This window comes from Thermobia domestica, chromosome 13 (genome assembly GCF_964235325.1).
Source record: "Thermobia domestica chromosome 13, izTheDome1.hap1.1, whole genome shotgun sequence".
Classification (NCBI taxonomy): domain Eukaryota; kingdom Metazoa; phylum Arthropoda; class Insecta; order Zygentoma; family Lepismatidae; genus Thermobia; species Thermobia domestica.
Window position 1 is genome coordinate 149,375,642 of NC_137466.1, and position 23,462 is coordinate 149,399,103.

Below are 23,462 nucleotides of genomic sequence, written 5' to 3' on the forward strand. Positions count from 1 at the left end.
GTGCCGTAAGCAGAGTTGCTAACTTTTTCAATATATGTAGAACTATTTTGACAGCAATTTATTAAGCAAATACTGCAGAAAAAACTCGCTCTCGTAAATTATGTGGAAGTCTGGTCTCGTCTCAATTCTCGAAGATTTCTTCCTAACATCATTTTCATTTTTTCTCGTCTTATTTTGTAAATCTTTAAGTATTAATGTATGCCCTGTTTTTGTTCTTAAACTAAAAGTTATCAGACTTCTTCCGCGCAGAGATGGGTCAATGAAAACTTGACCCATGACCCACTAGCCTACAACATACCGTGACCCACTGACCCACCATGAGCCACTCTGACCTATTCCGACTCACCACTCACCATGATCCACTCTAATCCACCATCCGCCAAAACACATCGTCAACAACTCTGATCCATGATCCACACCCTCCTCTCCACTGACTAAGTCCCCGGCTATTTGTAGCCTTTGCAAAGCGTTTCTATTGCTCATGTGTACGCTTGGAATACGCTGACCATGTATTTAAATGTGGATGGCTAATCACAAATACAAAAGCAATAAAAACGCGGAGAAAATGTCAGCTCGAGCGTATTTGATGCGTTTCGGAACAATAGACCGCCTGCTGTTTAAAAGATGTCTAAAGGAAGGACAAAAAGGAAAGACGTGTTGCCAGGCAAGGGGATTTTAGAAAGAAACAGCTGCTTGGAAGATGCTTTGTGCAGAGTATTGGAACTCTGCTATTATAGACCTGGACTTGGCAAAAAAGACCTGGAAACACTGACTGGCTCACAGTATGATTTATAATTCTGGCGAAAGTAAAATTACCAAATAGCCACCTTGGTCGCGTTCGCTCTAGGGGGTAACGCTTCGAAAACGCATTCTCAAATAGCCACAGACTAAAGGGAGGAATAAAAGAAGGCTGTGAAATTATCATCAATTGGAGTTTGAATTTCTACGGTCAATCGCTCAAGCATCGCTCTGTACAATACCTTTAAGATATAAAATGGTAAAATGTTTGCCATGGACAATATTACGATGATTTCAAGGACCTTACTGGGCAATATTACGACGATTTCAATAAGGCGCGACTTGACTTTTGTCTGTAGCTTAAGAAGTAAATTTCTGGCAACATAAGAAAGCTTTTCCTTGAACGATCTACGTATTTGTCGAGTATAGATTTCGTAGTTTTCTTTCTTTCTTTCTCTCTCTCTCTCTCTTTTTAATTATCTGGTCATAGAAGTTTTCATCAACTTCAATATATCAATAGATCAAAAAGTAAAAGACCTGTTGAATACCATGCATATTTCATGTTTTCAATTGCAGATAAGGCAAGTTTGGCATTTGATAGACCCAGTTTTACGTATTACTTTAGATAGGTTGATACCACAACATCAATGAACCATAACTAAAGAAATTACATGAACTGAAAACTTGTAACACAGCATTACATCACTGTACGTAATTGGAAGAATTTAAATTTTATTTTAAAGAATTAATGTGCATAGCTCTCCCCCCCCCTCTCTCTCTCTCTCTCTCTATATATATATATATATAGAATGTGTGCAATACGAATTAAACGATTAATACTGTATGCCTTAAACAGACCTGTGTTTGTATATTCTTTCCAAAAAGCAAATTCGTTCCTTTCTTTTAAAAACGAAGCATTTCGTTTATAGTTAGTTCCAGTGGCGTATCTAGGGGGTGGCTATCGGTCTGAAGCCGCTCCGAAATAAATTTGTTATATGCAAAACTTCATTAAAATTTGTCGACACCCAAAAGAAAAAAAAAATATAAGTGCTTATTCACGTGTTGTGCATAGCCCCTCCCGAAACAAAATCCTAAGTATGCCACTGGTTAGTTCTATAAAAGAGAACTAAGTATTCAAATGTTTTGTGACAATTTAACTGAAGTTCCCAAACTGTCTTCCCACTACTTCTTACAACAATAATAGTAGACGAATTCTTACAGTTTTACGTTCAACAGGTGTGGCCTGTGGGCTAAAGCAAATGGATGATTAATTAACATGAATGATTATAAAATGATAATGAGGGATACAAAGGGAGAAAACCTTTAGTAAACTCGAGAGGGACATGTTTTCCACCACAATCTCATGTGTTCTAGGATCGAACTAGTGACTACTTGCATCAAAGGCCAGCGTTGTATCACTGATCCGCAGTGGCAAATCTAGCCCGGGGCCGCGGGGACCTAGGCCCCCTTAGTTTTTTGAGCAACAAAAATAATTGAAGCTATTATTTATATGTCTTTGAAAGTAAGCTTTCCTTTTTACTCTTTTTTTTTTTAATTTTTTGAAACCTTAGATATAGTTTTAGTTGCAATTTTTGTTATGCAATGTGTAAAACAATACTTGAGGTGCACAATGTCAACGTCGAACCTATTCCTAATATCCATCGGGAGACAGCTAAATTGGAAACTTCTGCAGGACCCATGAAAAATTATAAACCCATCGTATTCTGGATTCTGACTGCCCCCTCCCCAGTTTTTACCTTTTAGATCCGCCACTGCTGAACCGCAATGCTTCCTTCTTACAAGAAAGTTTGTGTCACATAAATAAGAAGCATTGGGCTAAATAACAAGTCGTAAGAAAAGCTGAAAAACGTAGACAATTGTTTCTTATTAAACAATTTCTAACTGAAAAAAAAGGGCTTCTTGGTTAATTAACAATGTATGATTAGTTTTCCGTATGCCTACCTTTTGTGTGTGTATGTGTCTGTTATTACGCTACGCCACTGCTTACTTCTACTAGAAATAAAAGAGCGCATAGTTTCTTGTAAATTGGAACGTATTCTCTAAAAGTCACGTTCTTTCTTAAGCCTTGATACAGATTCAAAGTACTAAACCAGAGTATATTTTGGTAAGAAAAGAAGGCAGAGAATATTGTATTTGCTTGTAATGAGGATTTGTGTCTTCAATAAAAAAAAAAGAAGAAGAAGAAATGGAAGGTTGTTTAGCTCATTACAACCAGGCAAAATTAAGATTAAAGTTTCCTGTCAGTTTTCCATTTCATGACGCTGAAGTGTGTGCTATCAACTGTCAGTTAAGAGCCATAAATAAATCAACCGGTTTATAATCTGTGGAGAAACTTCTGGGCCTTACTTCATAAGAAACACGATATTGCAATTACTACTGGTCTTGTAATATATATTACCTGTCTGGAAATTAAGAATTAAAAATGAAAAAGAAATATTGTTAATTAAGAGTTCTTTTCTGTTCCTTTTCTGGCTTGGTTTAACTATTTGTACTTGTTAAAACACAGTAGTAGAAAGTCATCAAGTCTAAAAACATATAGGGGATTTTGCAGTTGTGTGGTTCACTTACAATATATATATATATATTCGGCTACTTGTCTATCAGCTTTACGTCCCACGCAGGGGCGAATCCAGGACGGACTTCTGGGGGGGGCGGTCGGCGGTAATACTGCTACTTTTAAGAGCTCCAAACTTGTTATGGATGGGTTTATTTATATATAAAATAAGAGTTTCCTCTTGTGGGGGGGGGCGATCGCCCCGATCGCCCCCCTCTGGATCCGCCCCTGGTCCCACGTATATGCCTTGTAGCTAAACGGGACGAGCGAGTAATGAAACCGAATGACTATAGAAGAATTTGTGTGGAATGAGGTGCTAGGAAACGGGATAAATCTCGAGGAAACCCCACAGACAGGGTCGGATCCATCATTTTCTGACGAGGGGTGCACCAATAACTACCAGTGCATTTGAATTAGATTTGATTTTTTAAATACCTTTAGGCATCTGTGGTGTGAATTTGCCCTGTAAATGCTAAGTGTGCTTACGGTGAATCCTTTTCCTTCAGCCTTCAGCAAATTGACTTAAACTATTGCTGTTGCAAAACTCGGCTTTTTTTAATGTTCCAAACAGAAACATACCAGCAGAACTTGCTATTTTCCACTGGTAGCTCCTTATTTTAGATAGAGTAAATTTACAACGAAGTGGAGGGGTGCACGTGCACCGATGCACCTCCCCTAAATCCGGCTCTGCCCACAGTCCCGACGTTGTCCACCACACAGTCACATGGGCAGGGATCGAATCAGGGATTCTTGCACCAGATGTTAGCATTCTACCATTGAGCCACTTTGCAAACATATACTGGTAGCAGTGGTAGTTTATAATGTTGAAATGAAACTTACTGTAAATTTAATTAAGAAATTAAAGCATTCTTTTTAAAAGCAATATCGTAAATTAAAACGAGGGAACATACAAGACAAATACTAGTTCCAACTTACCTTTTCGAAAATACAGTAGAACTTACTGAATTGAATACTATAAAATTCATTTCCATTGAAAATGAAATACTTAACATCCAAACGTTAATGCCTTTTAGACTAAAGAAGACGATGATTGACGAAAATGACTGTTTATGAATAAATCGGCGGAATGAAAACGTGGGAGGAAATGAGGGAATTCTGATGTTGTCAAACATCGTCTTACCAAGGTAATTGCTCTTGTAGATAAATATCTAACATTCTTGCAGTTTGTGTGTGAGACCAAAATCGATCCACGATTGTCCCAAGTTATGTGTTGTTAGAAACCCACGTAAAACGATAGATCAAATCATATAGCCTTTGTACTGGAAAGAAACAAATATTTCTCCTAAGACTAAAAGACTTTATGGAAATCGGTGGAGCCAGCGAAGATTTTTCAGTTGGAAGGAAAGGGTGATAACGAAAACCAAGAGTTAAGGTTTAACAAAGAACCATTGTCATATCGTGTGGGCTATATAAGCTATATTAATGTCAATTCTAACAGTTCTTTTTTTCATCTAAACTTCACTGCGCAAACGTCATGCTAGTGTCTTCTTATTAAGACCAAAATGAATTTTCTCTCGTTCTTCGCCCGATAGATACAGAATTTGAAACAAGATTTGTTGACTACAAATTCCTCCTAAAATAAAATAAATAAAAAAATGGTTAAACCAACGATTCTCATCAGCAGCCCGCGTACCTCAAGTGATCCTGGAAATCAGTCTTTGTGTCCTCTTAGATTGAGCATTAGTAAAAAGAGAAAGAAAGACAAAAAAATAAATAAATGAATTTCGTTTCACGCATTATATTATATTAGTACAGAGTTTGGAAATTATATTAGTAGACATCTTTTACTATCTTTTACTTTCTTTCCCAGAACTGACATTTTATAAAATTTATTATTCTATGTACTCTGTAAAATGTGGTTTATAGCCTTCAATTAATAAAAGAAATTAACGTGTATTTTCTTCTTTTATTATCAAATATAAAATTAAGGGAATTTCAACTGGTTCAACAAATACAAGAATTCTCTTTAAGCGGTTAGTGTACGCGCCTTTGGCGTGGGAGACCCGGGTTCGATTCCCGGCATGTGGTTCGGATTCCACGTTAATCAGTAGGTCAACGTCTCATATAGCCTCGCTGCTGAACAGGACGTTAAACCCAAATTCAACTCAACAAGAATTCTGTTATTAATATATATTCGAGATTTTTTTTTTTTAAACAAAAATTTGCTTCCGAAGGGTACAACAGTATTGTGGTTCGTAGAACGTCCTGATTAATAGAAGTGGACCTCACTTAATAAAAGTTTGAGAAACGCGGAGTTACGCTCCCCCCCCCCCCTTTTTTTAAACCTAGACACCAAAAGTTTGTAATAACCTTTTGCTAATACTGTTGACGTAAGTTAAGTTATAGGGTAAAATTAAATAACTATGATTACTTCCAAAAGTCATATATTGAATACTAAATACGTCTATGCTTTCTGATACGCTTATACGTTAGAGATAAAATACAATTACCCTCCACCACGTACACAGAAACCAAGAAGAAGAAAAAATGTAGTATGTATCTTACAATTTGATTCCCGTTATCTATCAAGTGACCACCGCAGTGACCGCACCATCCGAGGGAGTCGTGTTACTTCGGGGTCAAGAGTTGCTGTCGTGATATATGAGTAGCATCGTAGAGTTGACCCACCGCAGTTCATTCAGGTTAGGATCTGAAAACGGATTCTGAAAAGAAAAAAAGCGGTGTCGTTTATCAAGAAGAACAATCTACTATATAAAATACAAGATGAAAGACAGGGATTTATGTTAATGTTAAAAAAAATATCTATATAGTCTTCTTTCAGGGCAAAAATATATTTGAGAAACTATGTTGTGAAAACTGTAGCGCAGTACACAATTTCTTTTCCGTTATCGTATCTACAAATGGCCAGAGGTTGCCTCCTCCCCTTCCTGGAGCATATCCCCGATCGTAGTTTAAACACATATTTAGTTACTTTAAATAAAAAGTTCACCAAATACAAACTGCATGTCTCGTAACCTTAAAGGATTCCTAGATAGAGACATGTTATTATAATAAATGAAATCCTCATTAGACACTCTTCCATGTCGAATTCCTAAGGCCATATCTTAATGAAATTTTTTCTCAAGAGTCTCGATGAATATGACATTTTGACCTTATTCATAAACATTTCTCAAGACATGCTTTCGATCTTGCTAATTCATGGTAAAACAAAGTGAACAGCAGGAATGGTCCTTCCATATTTTCTACAAGACAGGAATAGCAGTCTTGACCAAAATGCGTTTTCACTAAGAAATTCTCAAAACATGTATATGGTTGGGAGTTGTCTTAAGGCGAAAATGTCTTAAGACAATTTTACTTAAAACACGTTTTACTCAAGTTAAGATCTTGAGTGGGCATCATCTATGAATAAGGCCCTAAAAATTCTTTAATAGTATCTTACGTTAATCTTTAAGTTTTACGTTCCAAGGTTATGCGGGTTAGGCGAAAGGGGACGGTGATCAGAAATGAAGTAAATGCTGGAATGAAGAAAGTGGGAGGAAATGGGAGAACCCCGAGTAAACCCACGCACACAGTGTTTGTCCACCAAAAAGTTCACTTGGCGCGAGCTGGAATCGAACCAAAGACCCCATGCACTAGAGGTCAACGCTCTACCAGTATCTTACGTTAAAAAACATCTACTTGTATATATATATATATATATATATATATATATATATATATATATATATATATATATATATATATATATATATAGCTTAAGCAGTTTAGCCTAGGAGTTAATTAGTCAATCAGATTTTTTATATATAAAGAATGATTAATAATCGTCATAAGATACTATTGAGAGTGATAATGGTAATTTGTTTGTTTTACATCAACGGGGAGAAATTGGTATATGCACTTCTACTGTATATTCTAAGAGAGAGATGGTACCATATAAGAGTTTGAACGAAAATGTTTTCGTGTATGCCCAACATAAAATATAAAATGACCGAACGAGTGTGTATTTCATAATCTACTGTGAGATTTGCGACAAGTATTAACCATATACAATATAGTTTATTAATTCGTTAAGGTAAGTATATGGTGTCGACTTCCTGATGGATGATCAGACAATATTGGATATATTAGAAGTGGTACATACCATTATTTGGCCTAGCTGTAGTTAGAAGAATGTTAATTTACCTATATTAAAAAAAATATGTATCAATAGAAGTTGACATGCCTTAGCATATTGGATTGGGTTTGTATTTCAGTAAGATATACAGATAGTTGAAACTTGCTGAAATTTTGTCTTAAATTACAAATAATATGGTCTTGTTAGTGACTTTTGAACGCAACAAAAGATACTTAGGAAATTATTGAGTGCTCTTTTTAAATTTCCAAAGACAAAATAAAATTTTAATTTTATTTTTAAATACATGTATGAATATCGCGTTATAGTACTCGTAGACATATTCCACGTAAAGTATATAGTTACAATGTGTTTTACTTTGTATGCTGTGGACTGAATTATTTTATCACCTGTTTTGCTCGCTTTCTCTCCCTTAATGAAGTCTGCCATTCTTGTAACAGAATTTCTCCATTTACGAGTCCGTCTACCGTAATGTCATCTCCTTGTAGCTGTCCGTCAATTGCTGGCGAAAAGTGATAGCAACTGAAGGAAAAACAAGAGTGTAAGCGACTGACAGAACAGAAAACAGGCAAATGAATTTTCTTCCTTTGGGAAAATGGGGAAAAAAAGCTAAAAGAAATGGAAGGAAAGACGTGTCTGCCTTTGCTGTGAAAGTATATCGACGACAAATAAACAAATTCTTCATTAATTCATGGATTTAATTCAGAATATCTTTCTTGTTTAATGGATATACGTATTCACAAATTGCAGGTAAAAACATTATTTATTGACTTATAGGAAAAATTGATTCGTCTACTGCTTTTGTGCTAGATATAGTGGCAGATTGAGAAACAAGTCTTAATTTATTATTCATTGTGTTTATTTACTATATATTTAATTAGCTGAAATGCCCTTTCTTTGAAGCGAAAGAATCAATAGAAAGAATTTGAACCCCCTTCTTTCCTTAAGATACAGATTACAATGAAAGTGAAATGATAAAAATCCGTAATGTAGCCCCCTTTCAACCTCACCCCCCATGCCAGTGAGGGATGAATTTAAACTCGAATGGCATCTGGGTTGTCACTATTCATCTGAACGACTCCAAAGACTAGCTATGGATTAGACACTGGTATCACTGTTTTCCATTATTTTTGTTAATACTCCATTATGTTTCGACATCGTTCGAAGCACCGAACTTCTTTCAAAAATCATGGGAAAAGCAATTGCTCTCCTTGGCTACTGCTGTAGGCACCCATGGGCGTATGATTAATAATGCCTAGTACGATTTTAATTCGTTCTATAGTGATTGCGTGATTCGATTTTTCGTATGAATTATGACCCCCGCCCCAACCTTAGGATACAAATTTTAATCAATTTACTTTCATAGGATCGGTGGACGTAAGTGCAACTTCCTCAGATTTCCCAATCCCAATTTCACAAATTATCGGGATCCCCACCTGGATTTAAGAAATTGTGTGCCAGGCTAGTGCCGAGGCAACTAATACTGTTTCTACTCCCAGATGGCTGAGTTTTACATCTGAATACAAAAGTAGATTCCACGGTATATGACAAGTTCCTGAATTCAGGTGGCGAATATGTTGAAACATAGTGTCATCTATGCTGTATCTGTGGCAGCAAATGTTTAAAAGTCATTGTGTTTTACCGTCCTAGGAAGACTTACTTTCTGTCACTTAAGCATTATTTATATACGAGTAATATATAAAACCAATGCCAGAAAAAAAAGTCCTTTCCATTTTCAATGCTTTAATGTGTTGTCTTTACTTTAAAGTTGTTGCCAAAAGAAATAGTAGAGTAAGCGGCTACCAATGTTTGTTAGAGGCTGTACATAACCAGCAAATTCTGATAGACCTACATTTAGAGTCATATTTTTCATATACAAGGTGTTTTAAAACAACACCGACAACGTTTGGGAAGTGATTCCTGACACCAAAATAAGTCAAAAAGTATAGACCAGCTTGGGTGCAGTAATGCTTCCTTTCGGAGTTATAGGCTGCCGAAAACGTGAAAAAATGAACTTTAAAGGTCCATAGCTCCAAAATTATGGGACCTACCGTAGTGGGGTCAAGACTTCACTTAGTAACTAATATGTGTACTATCCAAAAACACATGTTTCAGAATTCTAAGATACTCACGAAGCAATTCTTATAGAGGGAATTTGGCTGCGGGTATATAATTTGAAGTACTCTCCAACTGCCTCTATAAAAATTGTTGCAGAAGTACAGCAGGATTCTGAAACTTGAATGTTTGGATAGGAAACATACTAGTTTCTAAGTGAAGTCTTGACCCGACTACGGTAGGCCCTATGGTTTTGGAGCTATGGACCTTTAAAGTTCATTTTTTCATTTTTTTAGGCAGCCTATAACTCCGAAAGGAAGCATTTGTGCACCCACGTTAATCTATACATTTTGTTTTATCATGGTGTCAGGAATCACCTCCCAAACGTTGTCAGTGTTGTTTTGAAACACCCTGTATTTTTAAAAGAATTGTTGTCCTGGTTAATGTTAACAAGCAACACTGATTTTCTGTGCTGTAGTGCGTTGCCAATAAAAATAATGACCTTCATATGTCCGCAGAAACCTGCAATATGACTAGGACATTTACATGCTTTTTTTTTTTTTTTTTTAATGTTGTGCAAAACCACAGTCGTTCTTCAAGTACAGCTAAAACACTGAAGCGTAACTTTAGTAAATCACGAACCAGATATTTACTTCTTTTCAACAGTATGTACGTAACGGAGCGTTATATAAAGTGCACTGTGACAAATTGTATTAGCTAAAGACGAGAAATTCCTAAGATGTATGAGATCTTTTTTATCAACTTCAATGTGTCATTCTTAGTAATTGCTGTGTATCTCAAAATCTGCAGGGCAAGATACCGTTCTTCTGTTTAAACAGTAACCAAATGTTAACCTACTGACCACAAATGTTCAATTTTATTCACGATTTTAGAATGGAAATTAGTTTATCCTTCTTCCATCGCTGTGCAGTTAAATACACAATTTCAAAATATGACATTTCTGTATTATATTGCGAGAGAGCTAATTGTATTTTGAATATAAAGGTTTACATGAATTTCGGTTTCAAAATTCAGCCAAGATGAAGTCCAATAGAATCGCCAGTACCTAGCGAGAGATTCACAATATATGCTCAAGCTGTGGATCGCGATCTACTGATTGATAATGAAGCGTTTTCGCTCTTTATGCTAAAAAAAAAAAAAGAAAAAAAAGTAGATGATAAATTAGAGTGACCATACGTTCCGTCTTTTCCCCCGGAAGTCATTCGGTATCCCGAGAAAAATGCAAATGGAACGCATTTTTTTTTCTTTTTAAATATCTCTCGTTCTTGACCCGTAGTTACGATGTATAGTTTTTACCATCGCGCGCCGGTTACGATCCCTAAGAGATCGTAGCCGGCGATGGTTTTTACGTTTGCTAAACCCCTTATATGACTCTTCGTTTGGAAAAAAATCCAAATTTTGTGAAACAGGTTTTATATTTTTCGAGTAGATGGCTTCGTACTAAAGTCTATCTTTCGACCAGGCTTGCCAACCATACGATAATTTACCGTGATATACAATAATTTATACCTTAATGCTATATACGATAATGCCCTTCCGGTAATGGGTGAATCTACGATAATTTTAGAACGTACTTTTTTTTCAGTTTTTGAATGTTCAAATAAATTGTAGATGTGTATTAAATAATTATAAAACACACACACTGAGGTTTTAAATAGTCATTTCTGCTGAAATAAATCAATCAGGATTTGAGAATTGGCAAATTATAATCCTGCATCCATTCTTTAAATTAAATTACGTTTGCGAGAGGATCAAAATATTGTTATTGTTCAACATAATGTTAATAAAGATTTTAAAAACTGACGAGAACACTGAAGCCGATTTGGAGGTCGAAATTGAAGATTATGCTAGACTTTTTTTTTTTTTATGTTCAAAATTCGATCACCTGATGATGAACGCAATTATTTATGGAAGACTTGATGGATTGTAAATCTGGGACAAAACAGAAGAACCCAGCGATATTCCTACCACAAGTTCATGGTGTGTAAAGAGATGTTTGTAGAACGTGAAGCAGTCGTATCGTAATTAATTTTTAAATTCAGAGTTTTCAACTTTTTTTTTTTTTTTTTTTTTAAATATCATTAAGAGACGAATACCCTGAGCTTTCAAATTAAAGATGTTTATGCTGTTCTCTGTTTCTTAGTTTTATGAAACATTTTTTTTCTTGGATCCTAGTGAAAGCAAGTACGAAACAAGAACGTGATTACACCAATTTAGATTTGTATTAAAAAAAAAACTTTAATGAGAATAATAAATGTGTAAAAAAATGTAAAGTCTTACCATCGTAGGATATGATAGGTATACATGTAGCCGAACATACATAGAAACCTACTAGGTGAGCTTGTGGATATCTTAGTTTAGTTTCCTGTTAAGTGGGTTGCAGACTTAAAAAATATTGAGACTGTGGATATTTGCTTCACCCCAACTACCGGAAAAATAGGATCAACATTCAAAGTTAACTTTGTCTTTTTCAGCGTTTTTGGGTATGAAGTGGATAAAACATTGTCAAATGTGGCCTACTTAATAACTGATTTTTGTGAAGCATAAAGTATAAGTATCATATATATGGGACTACATATTTGTCCAATACAGAATAATAATTGCTTATGAAAATGAGTATCATAATCTTGAGATCAAGTGAAAACTAAGCAAAATTTGGTTAGCGTCAATATAAATGCACATATACGCTATCGGTACGTGTATTTATATTCAAAATGAAATTAATTATTTCCGTAGAATGTAGAATTCTTTCGACATATTCGTTTCATAAATAAACACAAACAAAAAAGCCAGCAAATGCCAAACAGATACTTTGAACTTTGATGTATTTTCATAATAGATGGCATCCAGACTTTTATACCTAAGTATTACCTAGTGATAGACTGATAGGCATATATTGCTGTGAATCTCCCTCCGAATGTTATCTAATTCATAGGTTTAATCATAATCTGGGTCCTGGCAGTTGTATTAGTTGTAATATCGGTGCCGATTGAGAATCTGAACTCACATATTTGTAAAATTTATAGATTACAGATTTATGTATTTGTAAAATATTTTAATAGACCAGTGTGTAAATAATCGAAATATGTTGTGGTTTTCTTCGTAGAAAGACATTAATGAAAGTCTAACCTGTTATGCACGTATTCGACCATAAGGCAGCCATTAATAGTGTTGCCACGAGACGAGACAACCTGAAGTCTCGTCTCGAAAAGATGTGCTCTTCTCGTAATCGAGACGAGACACGAGAAATATCTCGTTCTGTGGCAACACAAGAGCGGCTGAGGCCCACAAGAAAGAGCTGGTATGCCAAGTGGTTAAAATTACAACTTTTAACCAATTTTGGTTATGTTAACAAAGCACAATACGTAACTCGACTATAATCTTCCAACAACGACTGCTTAGTTTCGACTGAAACAGTAATGAATTACTACGACAGGAATATTTGTCAATACCATCGATACAGTCGAAAGAAGTCTTCTCCACTTATTCTGAAATTCATGTTTCAGAACCTCTAGCGCCACTTTTAACCAATAAGGAGACCTGTGATACTGTTAAACTATGGATCCGTATAGTAAAACTGCACGCATAATAGTTTGCATGGACAGAACTTACTGTTTTATATACAGAGAGTTCATTTACTGAAAAGAAGTTTATATGCAATGAATGAATGTATGGATCCGGATTCTCAATCTAGACGCATATATCATCGATCTCACACATTAAAACTAAATCAAGGCTTACCAAACTGGCTTAAGCAATATTCAATAAATATTCAATATATTTATCGATATCAATAGTACTTAATAGTGAATTTAACTAGTGAACCCGTGGATTAGAGACTGTTTTTAATTACGAACATGGTGGATATTTCCTAAGAATGGAATATACTTCTGAATTTTATTTATTTATGTTTATTTTTATCATTGTTAAAACGATATTTCGAAATCATGAGGAATATTTTCATTTTGACCACACATTGTATTCTTGTATACGTATAAAATACTACAACTTCAAATTCTTCATTTCGGAGCTTCAATATGGTGGTAAATATTTTAGCTTTATGACGTCATGTACATCATAAATTCATTATTGAAATATGGCCTGGTACTCTTTTATGATCTGTGATATGACATGATTTTAAAAAAAATGAACAGAGGGAGCTTCAAGACAGTGATAGCATAATTTCTTGCTTTCTTACAAATTCTAGTGAATAATTTCAGTATACACGAATTACAAGTGATGTGCTGATTTGCCATGTTAACAATAAAGGCAAATAATACTTTTTCTTACAAACGGCTTCGGCAATGTGAATATGTAAGCATATATAGAGAGAGTATCTACTGCATATCTTGCTTACGTTTTACTTCATTTATCCATCGACTTATCAATATTTAGAACATTGTGTGCAAGTTTACTTTAGGAGATTACCTAGAGCACTTTCCAAATTGTAATTTTACAAGGTTTTACCTCTTTGTGCCTTACTAAGGCATTATCGGTGAGTAACTATCTGCTCCTCAGACTTTAGTAAAACCTTGAGTCGTGCTGTTTTAGAATTAGAACATTTAATTCTAATGCAGACTTTTCGTGGAACACCATCAATCATGTCCATAGTTTTTTCTCGAGGCTCTCCCGTTTCTTTTGACTAGTCTTTATCCCATCAAATTTTTGTTTTGCGTCCGTACGCATTGAAGATCAGATGTACTATTAACGTGAAATCTGAACCACAACCGGAACTTAAATAAGATGCAACTGACTAGTATACTGCTTATTATGTCTAGGTTGTTCCCCGCCCTACTGTTTCGCCTCTAAGAGAGATTCCATCGATTTGTTTAAACTATCACTGATTTCGTTTATTGACCAGCCCAAGATTTTACTATAAGAAACTCATTTACTACAGTGCCTATCTGTAGCACATCATTAGAACCAGTGGAGACGTAAGGGTGTTTCTGGGTTTAATTATCCTTGAATATACGAAGAAAAAGGTATAAGGTAACCTAGAAAGTTCTGTCGCTTTTTCACCCACCACCGTCGAACATTGATATTTCTTAAGACGTACCTGGAAGATCAAAAATAGTCCCTATCAGCATCAACGACCTTCTGCCAACGTTCTGGAAGGCCATGGATTCGATCGCGGTGGAATTTGGTGGGTCGTGAAGAGAATAAGGTATCAAGTGCATTTTGCACCTCTATTAGTGATTTGAACTGGCGTTCTCTAAGGCAATGCTATTCAACCGGGGGTACACGTACCCCTAGGGGTACGCCAAGATGTTTCTAGTGGTACGTAATCCTAAAATAAGTATATTTCCAATATTTATTGAATGATCATAGTTGAAGAAAAGTTTTAACTTTCCCATGGTATTTTTTTCGGATATGCAGTTTATCCTCCTGTAAATAGTCTTTTGATGGTCCTTTTGTTGTGTCTCTATTTGTTCCCCTCTTAATCAACAGTACATGTATATTAAGTTCATTTCGATTTAATTTCTTTTAAACAGCTTCAGGGGTACACAATTGGATGACGAACTGTGTAAAGGGGTACGCGAGAAAAAAAGGTTGAATAGCACTGCTCTACGGTGATTGTCCAAGATATGGAATAGGTGATAATCAGACGATACAATGTCCGGGGACTGTGGCGGATGCAATAGTGTTTCCCATCCAAGGTGTAGAATGGTGTTCTGGGTCATCCTAATCACGTGGGGCTTTACGTTGTTCTGTAACAGGAGGATCCATTTGTGATTCAAAAGTACTGGCTCCAGAGTTTTGAGTTTTACTTGAGCACGATTCAACTGCTGACAGTACACAGTTACATTGATGCTCTGCCCAGCTGTTAGCAGTCCTCAATGCCCGATGCCGTGAGCAGTCCATCAAACACAAAGGAGGACCTTCTGTTGCAGTGCTGGTTTCGGCTGTTTTGGAAACGGTTCGTAGGATGCTAACCAATGATGACGGCGCCGTGGAGCTTCATATAGGACCCAATTCTCATCACATGTCAACACCCTGTCCAGAAATCGCTCCTTCCTCAGACGAGACAGCAAAGAAATACAGGTGTCTGCTCGCGCGTTGCCTTCTGGCCCGGAGTGAAATGGGACCCATCGAAACAACTTGTAGTGATTCCCAAGTTGATGGAGGTGCTGCCGAATGGTTTCTCCACTCACATTGAATGTTAGCCCCACTTCCTTACTTGTCTGGCCAGTGTTCACCTCAATTGCTGCCTGAAGATCTTCATTTTGTATATGTGTTGATCTTCCGGCACATGGTGCGTCTTTGAGTGTTTCGTCACCGTCCTTAATTTTGTTTAACTACCGTCGCACTGTCCGCGTAGTCACGACATGCTCACCAAAGGCCTGGTATATCTTCCGTCCCGCTGCAGCGGCGTTTGACCACAGTTTGAACTCGTACAGGATACATGCTCATATGACGCTCTGTGGAGGTCCCATGTTCACAGCAAGTTCACGGTGTAACGGAACTGCCACAACCAGGTAATATGTTGGATATATCCACGCCAACAACGGACCTTCACTTTATCTCCATTCGCATTCAACTTACGGTGTGTGGGCCAATTGAACACAGACCTCCACAAAAAGCGACAGAACTTTCTTGGTTATCTTTATACTACCAATTTAAGATATGTATACACAATCCTGAAACGATACTAACTTGGGAGCTTGAATCCCAGGCTCTTGTTCAGACAAAAATAGCACCTAGTATAGTTATTTTTGGTAGAGTTGTTGATAGTGGCTGAAAAATACAGTGACAGTATGAAAATTAAATTGACGTGATTTTTTTTTTTTTAATTTTTTAAGCTTCCGTCCCTGACACGATCAGCAAGTTGCTTTCCTCTTTTGCAATGGCAAATAAAGGGAGGGAAAGGAGTTTTTTTCTATTGCCTATCGACTTACGTGGAATGAATAATATTACAATCTTTGAACCTAATATAAATGAATACATTTTAGTTACGTTGTTGTTGTAATATATGCGTAAGACAACTTTTCCGTCTGTTGTAAAACTTGAATTCAGACAGCTAGTAGCGAAGTTCAACTATTATTTAATTCTTGTGAGTAAATGCAAGTTAATCGACTTAAATTCTTATGCAAAACTCAGGTTATGATGAACGAGATCTACTGTTTATCTGGTCTCCGAAATACTGGGAAAGCTTGAATATCAGTGCAATTAACAGATCCACAGACCTCATTCAAAGTCGTATGGCACATATACAGCTCTTTCCCCAAAGCACACTATTTCTACTTAAAGAAAACTTGTTTCTCTCTAGACAAAGGGGCGTATCTCATTATTTTTAATTTTTCCAGGAGGCAAGTTTAAAGATTTTATCATAATTTATTCGATCGCTTTCTGTTAAAATTTAATTTGATTTCGTAAGTTATATACCTGAACCGAAGGAAATTAAGAGGCCTCATCACTGCGAAATTAAAATACCGCTAATTTTACAGTAATTATGTGTTATCTTCACATAGATAAAAGATAATCGTAAAGTGGAACAAGACCTCCCCAGACAGTATTATTTTGCAAGAGATACCGTTATCACGACTCATTTATCTGCTTTCGATTTCCAGCCATTTAGAAAATCGGCATTTATTTTCGCGTTTCTAAATAACAGCAAACGAAAAGCTACTAGGTGACTCGTGAGAACGGTACCTCATGCAAAATAACATCGTCTAGGGAGGTCTTGATCCACTTTTTGATTATATTTTATCTATTTGAAGATATCACATAATTACTGTAAAATTAGCGGTATTTTAAATTCGCAGTGATAGAGACTCTTAAACTAAATTTTAAAAGAAGACAATAGAATAAATGAGAAAAGGTTTAAAATTGTCTCCTGAAAAAGTTAAGAAAATGAGATACGCCCTTTTGTCTCTAGAGGGACGAACTAATTGTTCTTTGTATTTGTAAATGCAGTATTACGAGGGTAGAGAGCATAAAATATAATATAAAATATATAATGTAAATAAAATATAAAGTAGAGATTGTTTACAGAAACTTGGAAAGGGTATAAGAAAAAAAAATCAAATTAATATTCGTGTTAAAGAAAGTTTAAAGATATACAAAGTTCGAGAATTCATCTAGTGCACAAGTTATCATTCAAGAATACCTACTTTGTTGCGGATGTAACTTGTATTTTGTATTGCTTGTGTTCAGAACAATTTATTTGGATAGTCTACAATTATGGTAATTTTACTAATGAGTTTAACTTTTCTTCTTTCTTTCTTTCCAGGCGGAGGAGCTCAATTCTATCGTTGGCAATGCCTTCCGGATGGCATATGCTGCTCAGTTGCAGCGACAGCCAAGTTTCCAGGAGGTGATTGCCTCACAGTTGGACAAAGACGAGCCAAAGAATAAAAATAATAATAAGGAAACGGAAGCCCACGTTTGGGTGAGTCTCGTCTCTTTCTCTTATTGGGAATACTGTATATAGTTAATTAGTCAAGTACAGGTTAGATTAGATTAAACAGTTACAAGTCCTAAACCTTTAACTCGATTAAATTTACCTAAGTATTGTTTTCAACGTTACGGTAATTAGATAGACAGATATATTAAGAGCCTGCCTTACTAAAAATAATACGAAATTTACCCTTTTTCTTTTGCTTGTTTATTCATCAGTGAAAGGAGATAATGAAATGCAAGTTACCACAATTATAGATAATGCTATTCTACAACAGAAAATATGAACCTGAAGAATTTTCACTGTTGCCATCTATAGAAATTACAGTGTTGCCAGAGAAACAATTTCAATAAAATCTAAGTTAAGGCAGCGAGTAGAGGAACAAACTCAACTACATTTGGTTACGTATCATATTGTTTTGGTTTCCTGTGAACTACTTTTTAAATACTAGTATTTAGTTTATAATAAACAAAATAGTTTTAACATACAGTTATTAAAACTAAATAATAATGTTAATTAAAAAGTAGTTCACAAGAAACCAAAACAACATGATACGTAATCAAATGCAGTTGAGTTCATTCCTCTACTCGCTGTCTTAACTTAGATTTTAGGGAAATTGTTCATCTGGCAACACTGTAATTTCTATGTATGTCAACAGTGAACATTCTTCAGGTTCATATTTTCTGTTGTAGAATAGCATGTGGTGACTTGCGTTTCATTATCTCCTTTCACTGATGAATAAACAAGCAAAAGAAAACTGGTAAATTTTGTATTATTTTTAGTAAGGTAGGCTCTTAAAAGTAGAAACTCGTAAGGTTTCAAATATACTATGAGATATAGAGCTTCCTTTGGTTATATGATTAGTCAGCGTCTTTGGCGCGGAGACCCGAGTTCGATTCCCACCGGAAGCTCATATGCTTCGGATTCCAGCGTCGCTGCTGAACGGGAAGCTAAACTGTAATTCTAGCTTCCTACCGTGGGATACTATAAAACGTTTCAAGGCGGTATTGGATTGGTTGATAGGGTATGAAGCGCACCAGAGTTGTCACGCTGTTGAAAAAGGCAAGTGAGTCGCCTGCGACTTACGTAACAACCTATTTGGTTAAGCTCACCGTCTCGTGGCTACATCTTGTCTTACGTTAGTACTAACTTGATTATCTGAAAGGTAACATTTCTTAAACGATGTCTCATGGCATATCAGGGTACGAAATCCTGGGGAAGATTTCCTCCACTTAATATTTTTGGCAGTAAATTTCTCCCTTTCCCGAATAGGTTACTGGAGCTGGGGGTGAATAAAATGACATTATTGTGGAGAATGTTCAAATTAGTTACAGTAATTTTATGTTATTAACATGTATTTTATATGTAATTAACGGGTGGACTAATTGTTAGTGGCATTCCTAGTTTCATTTAGTTGAATAATTGTGGATGTTCAATTGAAATTTTTTATGTCAAAAGGCTTCAATGCAAAGAGTTCTTTTTTATTTTATTTTCTTTTTTAAGTTCCGTTGTTTTTTCTTCCCTCATTTCGACTATGATGATTTCGCATCCTGTGGCATACTTGTTTCAGTAGTAAGATCTTATATCAGAATGAGTTTTAAAAATACAGTAGGAGACAACCAGAAAGTGTGTGTGTTACGAAATAAGTTCAAATAACATGCCGTAGGCGCCAGGGTCAAAGTGAGGAGGAACGCGGGGGACGGGACGTCGTTATTCCACTTCCCAAAAAATATCTATGATGTGCCCTAATTCCTAAAAACTTACAACGGGCAAAGATAGGCATGAGAGACGGCGTTATGTCATGCGTCTCCCAATCTTTTCAGATCCACTTTTACCCCTGCCTAGGCCCACAGTGAAGGAAGTTGTTCACGACCTTGAATTTGTTTAACTCTTATATTCTATAGTGCTATATTTTCCAAAATTTAATACGGTCTTTTGCTTTACGTTTCTTAAACGTAAGGTGGTGCGAGTTACATTTGGCATGACTGTAAAAAATTGTTCGATTTACTCTGAGTGATAGTATTTAGCGCTTTGCCGCAGTAAGCCGAAAACCAGGTTTGATTCTCAACCCAGTCGCGATTTGAACATCATTAAATCTATAGCCGTAGAAGACTTGACGTTTAGAATTATCGTTTGAAATGAAATGAAATATTTCAGTTTTACGTCCCTCGATTATGTCGGCTAGGCTAAAGGAGACGGTGATGGTGAGAAATGTATGCAATGGTGAAATGAACAAAGTAGAAGGAAATGGGAGAACCCCGAGAAAACTCACGAACATGATATTTGTCCACCTTAAAGCTAACTGGGCGCGAGCTGGATTGAACCAGGGACCGCATAAAATAGAGGTGAACGCTCTACTACTGAGCCGTAGAAATATCGTTTATTTTCTATTTTCTAATAGATATACTCGCTGAAACATTTTTTTAAAAAGTAAATTTTGCAAGTAAGTTTCGTTATTATTATTATTATTATTATTATTATTATTATTATTATTATTATTATTATTATTATTATTATTATTATTATTATTATTATTATTATTAGTCGTAATGTTGTTATAGAACAAAATCGCATTGCAATATAAGGGAAAGATTGCACTCTTAAAAAAAAAATACAAATGAGAAAAATAATTGAGTAACATATAACTAGGTCTATTTTTAAGATCTACCTCATTAAAATTGAAAAATAGAAAGTTGTTTACAAGCATCGGCAGGTTGCTAACAAGGCTAAAACTCTTGAGATGAGTAATTAAAAAAAATAGAAAAAGAAACAAAAAAAAGTACAAGGAAATCCAGGTATCTAAACTAATCTTCGCAGTTGCTAATGGAAGTGTGAAATTTAAAAGTTAACTGCATTGCTTCGTTCAGAGAAGAAGGCAAAGAAAAGTAACGAAAAGTAATTATTTTAAACTCAAATGCTGCCTGCTTACGCCACTGTTGATTCCAAATACAACAGCGGCAAAAGTGTAGAAAATTGAAGAGAGAGAGAGAGAAAGAAAGAAAGCTACGTGAGTAGGAAGAATCAGTATTAAGTGAAAAAAAATCTACAGAAAAACTAAGCAAATGCTTGCACAGAACATCGATGACCCTTAAGGGAAAAATCGTTAGAGATCCATCCCTTTAATTTGAACGAAAGGAGTCACTGCACCATCTGACACAAGGTCTAAACTTCAGATTTTACCAACTTTTCAATTAGCTAATGGATTGAAGGCCAGAAAAGACAAAGGGAAAATGGGAAACCGGGAGAAAATGCGAAAACATTCTTAGCATTGGCCAAAAGGGCAAGAGTGAATGGAAATGAACCAAACAAACAATGCGATAGTTGTTGGAGACATTAACATGTCATATGTTGTGGCCTATTTGTGGTATAACTTTGTTCAACAGCATTACAAAACTCTAAAACAGAGCAAGTATTGTGATCATTGTGTTTATCATATGAAGGACGACGAACCAGAATGGGCCATCAGCACTCATGACCGAAATTGAAGTAATATTTTCTTCTCTTTGTTCTGGTATATCATCTCTGAAAGTCTCATATAAACAAGAACATTCCCTACAGTCATATATAAATCAAAATATGAAATTCTCAAAAGTAGCATAATACGCTAGCTTTCGTTTTTTTTTTTTTTTTTTTTTTTCCATAAAAGGGGATTCTCTCTGAACTCAACTCTTCACTTGACAGACAGGACTTAACATTAGTTCTACGAATTTGGAATTATACTTTCTGCGTATACAATTCATTACTACCTTTTCAGTTGGTTCCATTTTTATTAAATAAAACATATTATATAGAAGAACGAGAGCTATAATGGATAAATCGTAGACTTTATTTCGCTTCCATATCGCAAATACGGAGTAAAGGTTCGTAATATCATATTTGATACAGGAAATACCTTGATATGTAATATCAGCAGCTACCACGGCATAGCGGTGCGTAGAGTTGGAAGATGTACACGTTCCTACGTTTAAATGTATCTTTTAGCACAGGGAACGTGTAAATATTCCAACTCCACGCACGATTATGTGTAATAGCTGCTAATGTAATATACCATGGTATTAAGACTTGTTCAAGTACAAGAGATTTAAGTTAACATCATTTTTCAACTAGGTACAAAAATACAGTGCAAAAGGAAATTCTGAAATAATTTTTTTAAAAAAAAAGTTATTTCCTACGCTGCTGACGAAGACAATACTGAAAAAGTTTAATGCAGTTAAAGTGGATTTTGACGTAATAAGTTGTTATATATTTTACAAATTATATAAATATGATTCAAATCATATCCTTAAGAGGTCTAATCACTGCGAAATTAAAATACCGCTAATTTTACAGTAATTACGTGATATCTTCAAATAGATAAAAGATAATTGAAACATGGAACAAGAGCACCCTAGACAATATTATTTTGCGTGAGGTATCGTTATTACGAGTCATCTAGTAACTTTCAGTTTGCAGCCATTTCGAAACGCAAAAATAAATGCCAAGTTTCTAAATTACTGGAAATGGAAAGCAGATAAGTGAATCATGATAACACTATCTCATGTAAAATACTAGCGAGTTCTTGTTCCACTTTTGATTCTATTTGGAGATAGCACATAATTACTGTAAAATTAGCGGTATTTTAATTTCACCGTGATGGGGCCTCTTAATCTATTATAAATAATATTACAACAGTAATAATACAAATGAGATGGACGGGGCAGTGCACATCGGAAAAGCCTTGCTTAGTGTCGAATACTATTTTCGTGATATGATGTACTTCGAATAAATAGGCAGAAAATTAGATGGATTGAAAATTTTGATTTTTTTTTCAGAGGGCTTTATTCCGAAAAAGTACTTTACTATATTATGTCCCCTTTCATACACCTTGTAGAAGATTCCAATGGTTAGAATTTCATTCCATCTGTAAGGTACGATGAAATTGTACGGCGGCAGCTTTATGACCTAAGGGAACAGTTCTGCTCAATAACATAATACAGCAACGCATTGTACAAACTGGATGTCTGTCCAGTACGATTGAATATGACAGAAGCAATTTAATTAACTATAGGTTTCTGGAACTAATTAGAGTACAGTCAATATTAATTAAGATAGCGTGAGATCACGCGTGCTGCTGCTTAAAAAAATACGGTAGCAGAGAATCAAATCATTAGAAAAGAATGAAAGAAAAAACTAAATCATTATCAGCCGAATGGTATTCGTAGTGTTAAGAAAACAGTTATCCAAATATACTCTTTTCACATACGTACATACTTGAGCGCATGACGGGAGCCTCTCTTTAATTAGCAACTCATTTTCCATTCTCCCGTTAATTATCTCATTACATAAAATGGTGTGTAAGTAGGTCGAAATGTGTATTCCTTTTTGTAACAGTTGTAGACCTTTTATAAAACAGTTATATGCAGCATTTTGTAAATAAATATGCTAATATGCAATAGAATCATAACCTGCCTGCAAATACGTAAATTTTCAAATTACTTTACAATAATAATAATAATAATAATAATAATAATAATAATAATAATAATAATAATAATAATAATAATAATCATCATCATCATCAT

At 35.4% G+C, this 23,462-nt stretch overlaps 1 protein-coding gene across 4 annotated transcripts in view; it reads left to right on the plus strand.

Annotated features, from left to right (window-relative positions):
- LOC145668634 (EGFR adapter protein-like) overlaps nt 1-23,462 on the plus strand; it is a 1,410,624-nt gene that overhangs the window by 1,356,487 nt on the left and 30,675 nt on the right. For 3 of the 4 annotated variants that reach the window (XM_081736675.1, XM_081736677.1, XM_081736676.1), the window contains one exon: nt 17,734-17,892. In XM_081736675.1, the coding sequence (XP_081592801.1) occupies nt 17,734-17,892 (159 nt within the window). Of the gene's footprint in view, nt 1-13,640; nt 13,818-17,733; nt 17,893-23,462 lie in introns of those variants that run through there. The other variant, XM_081736678.1, reaches the window with a different exon arrangement.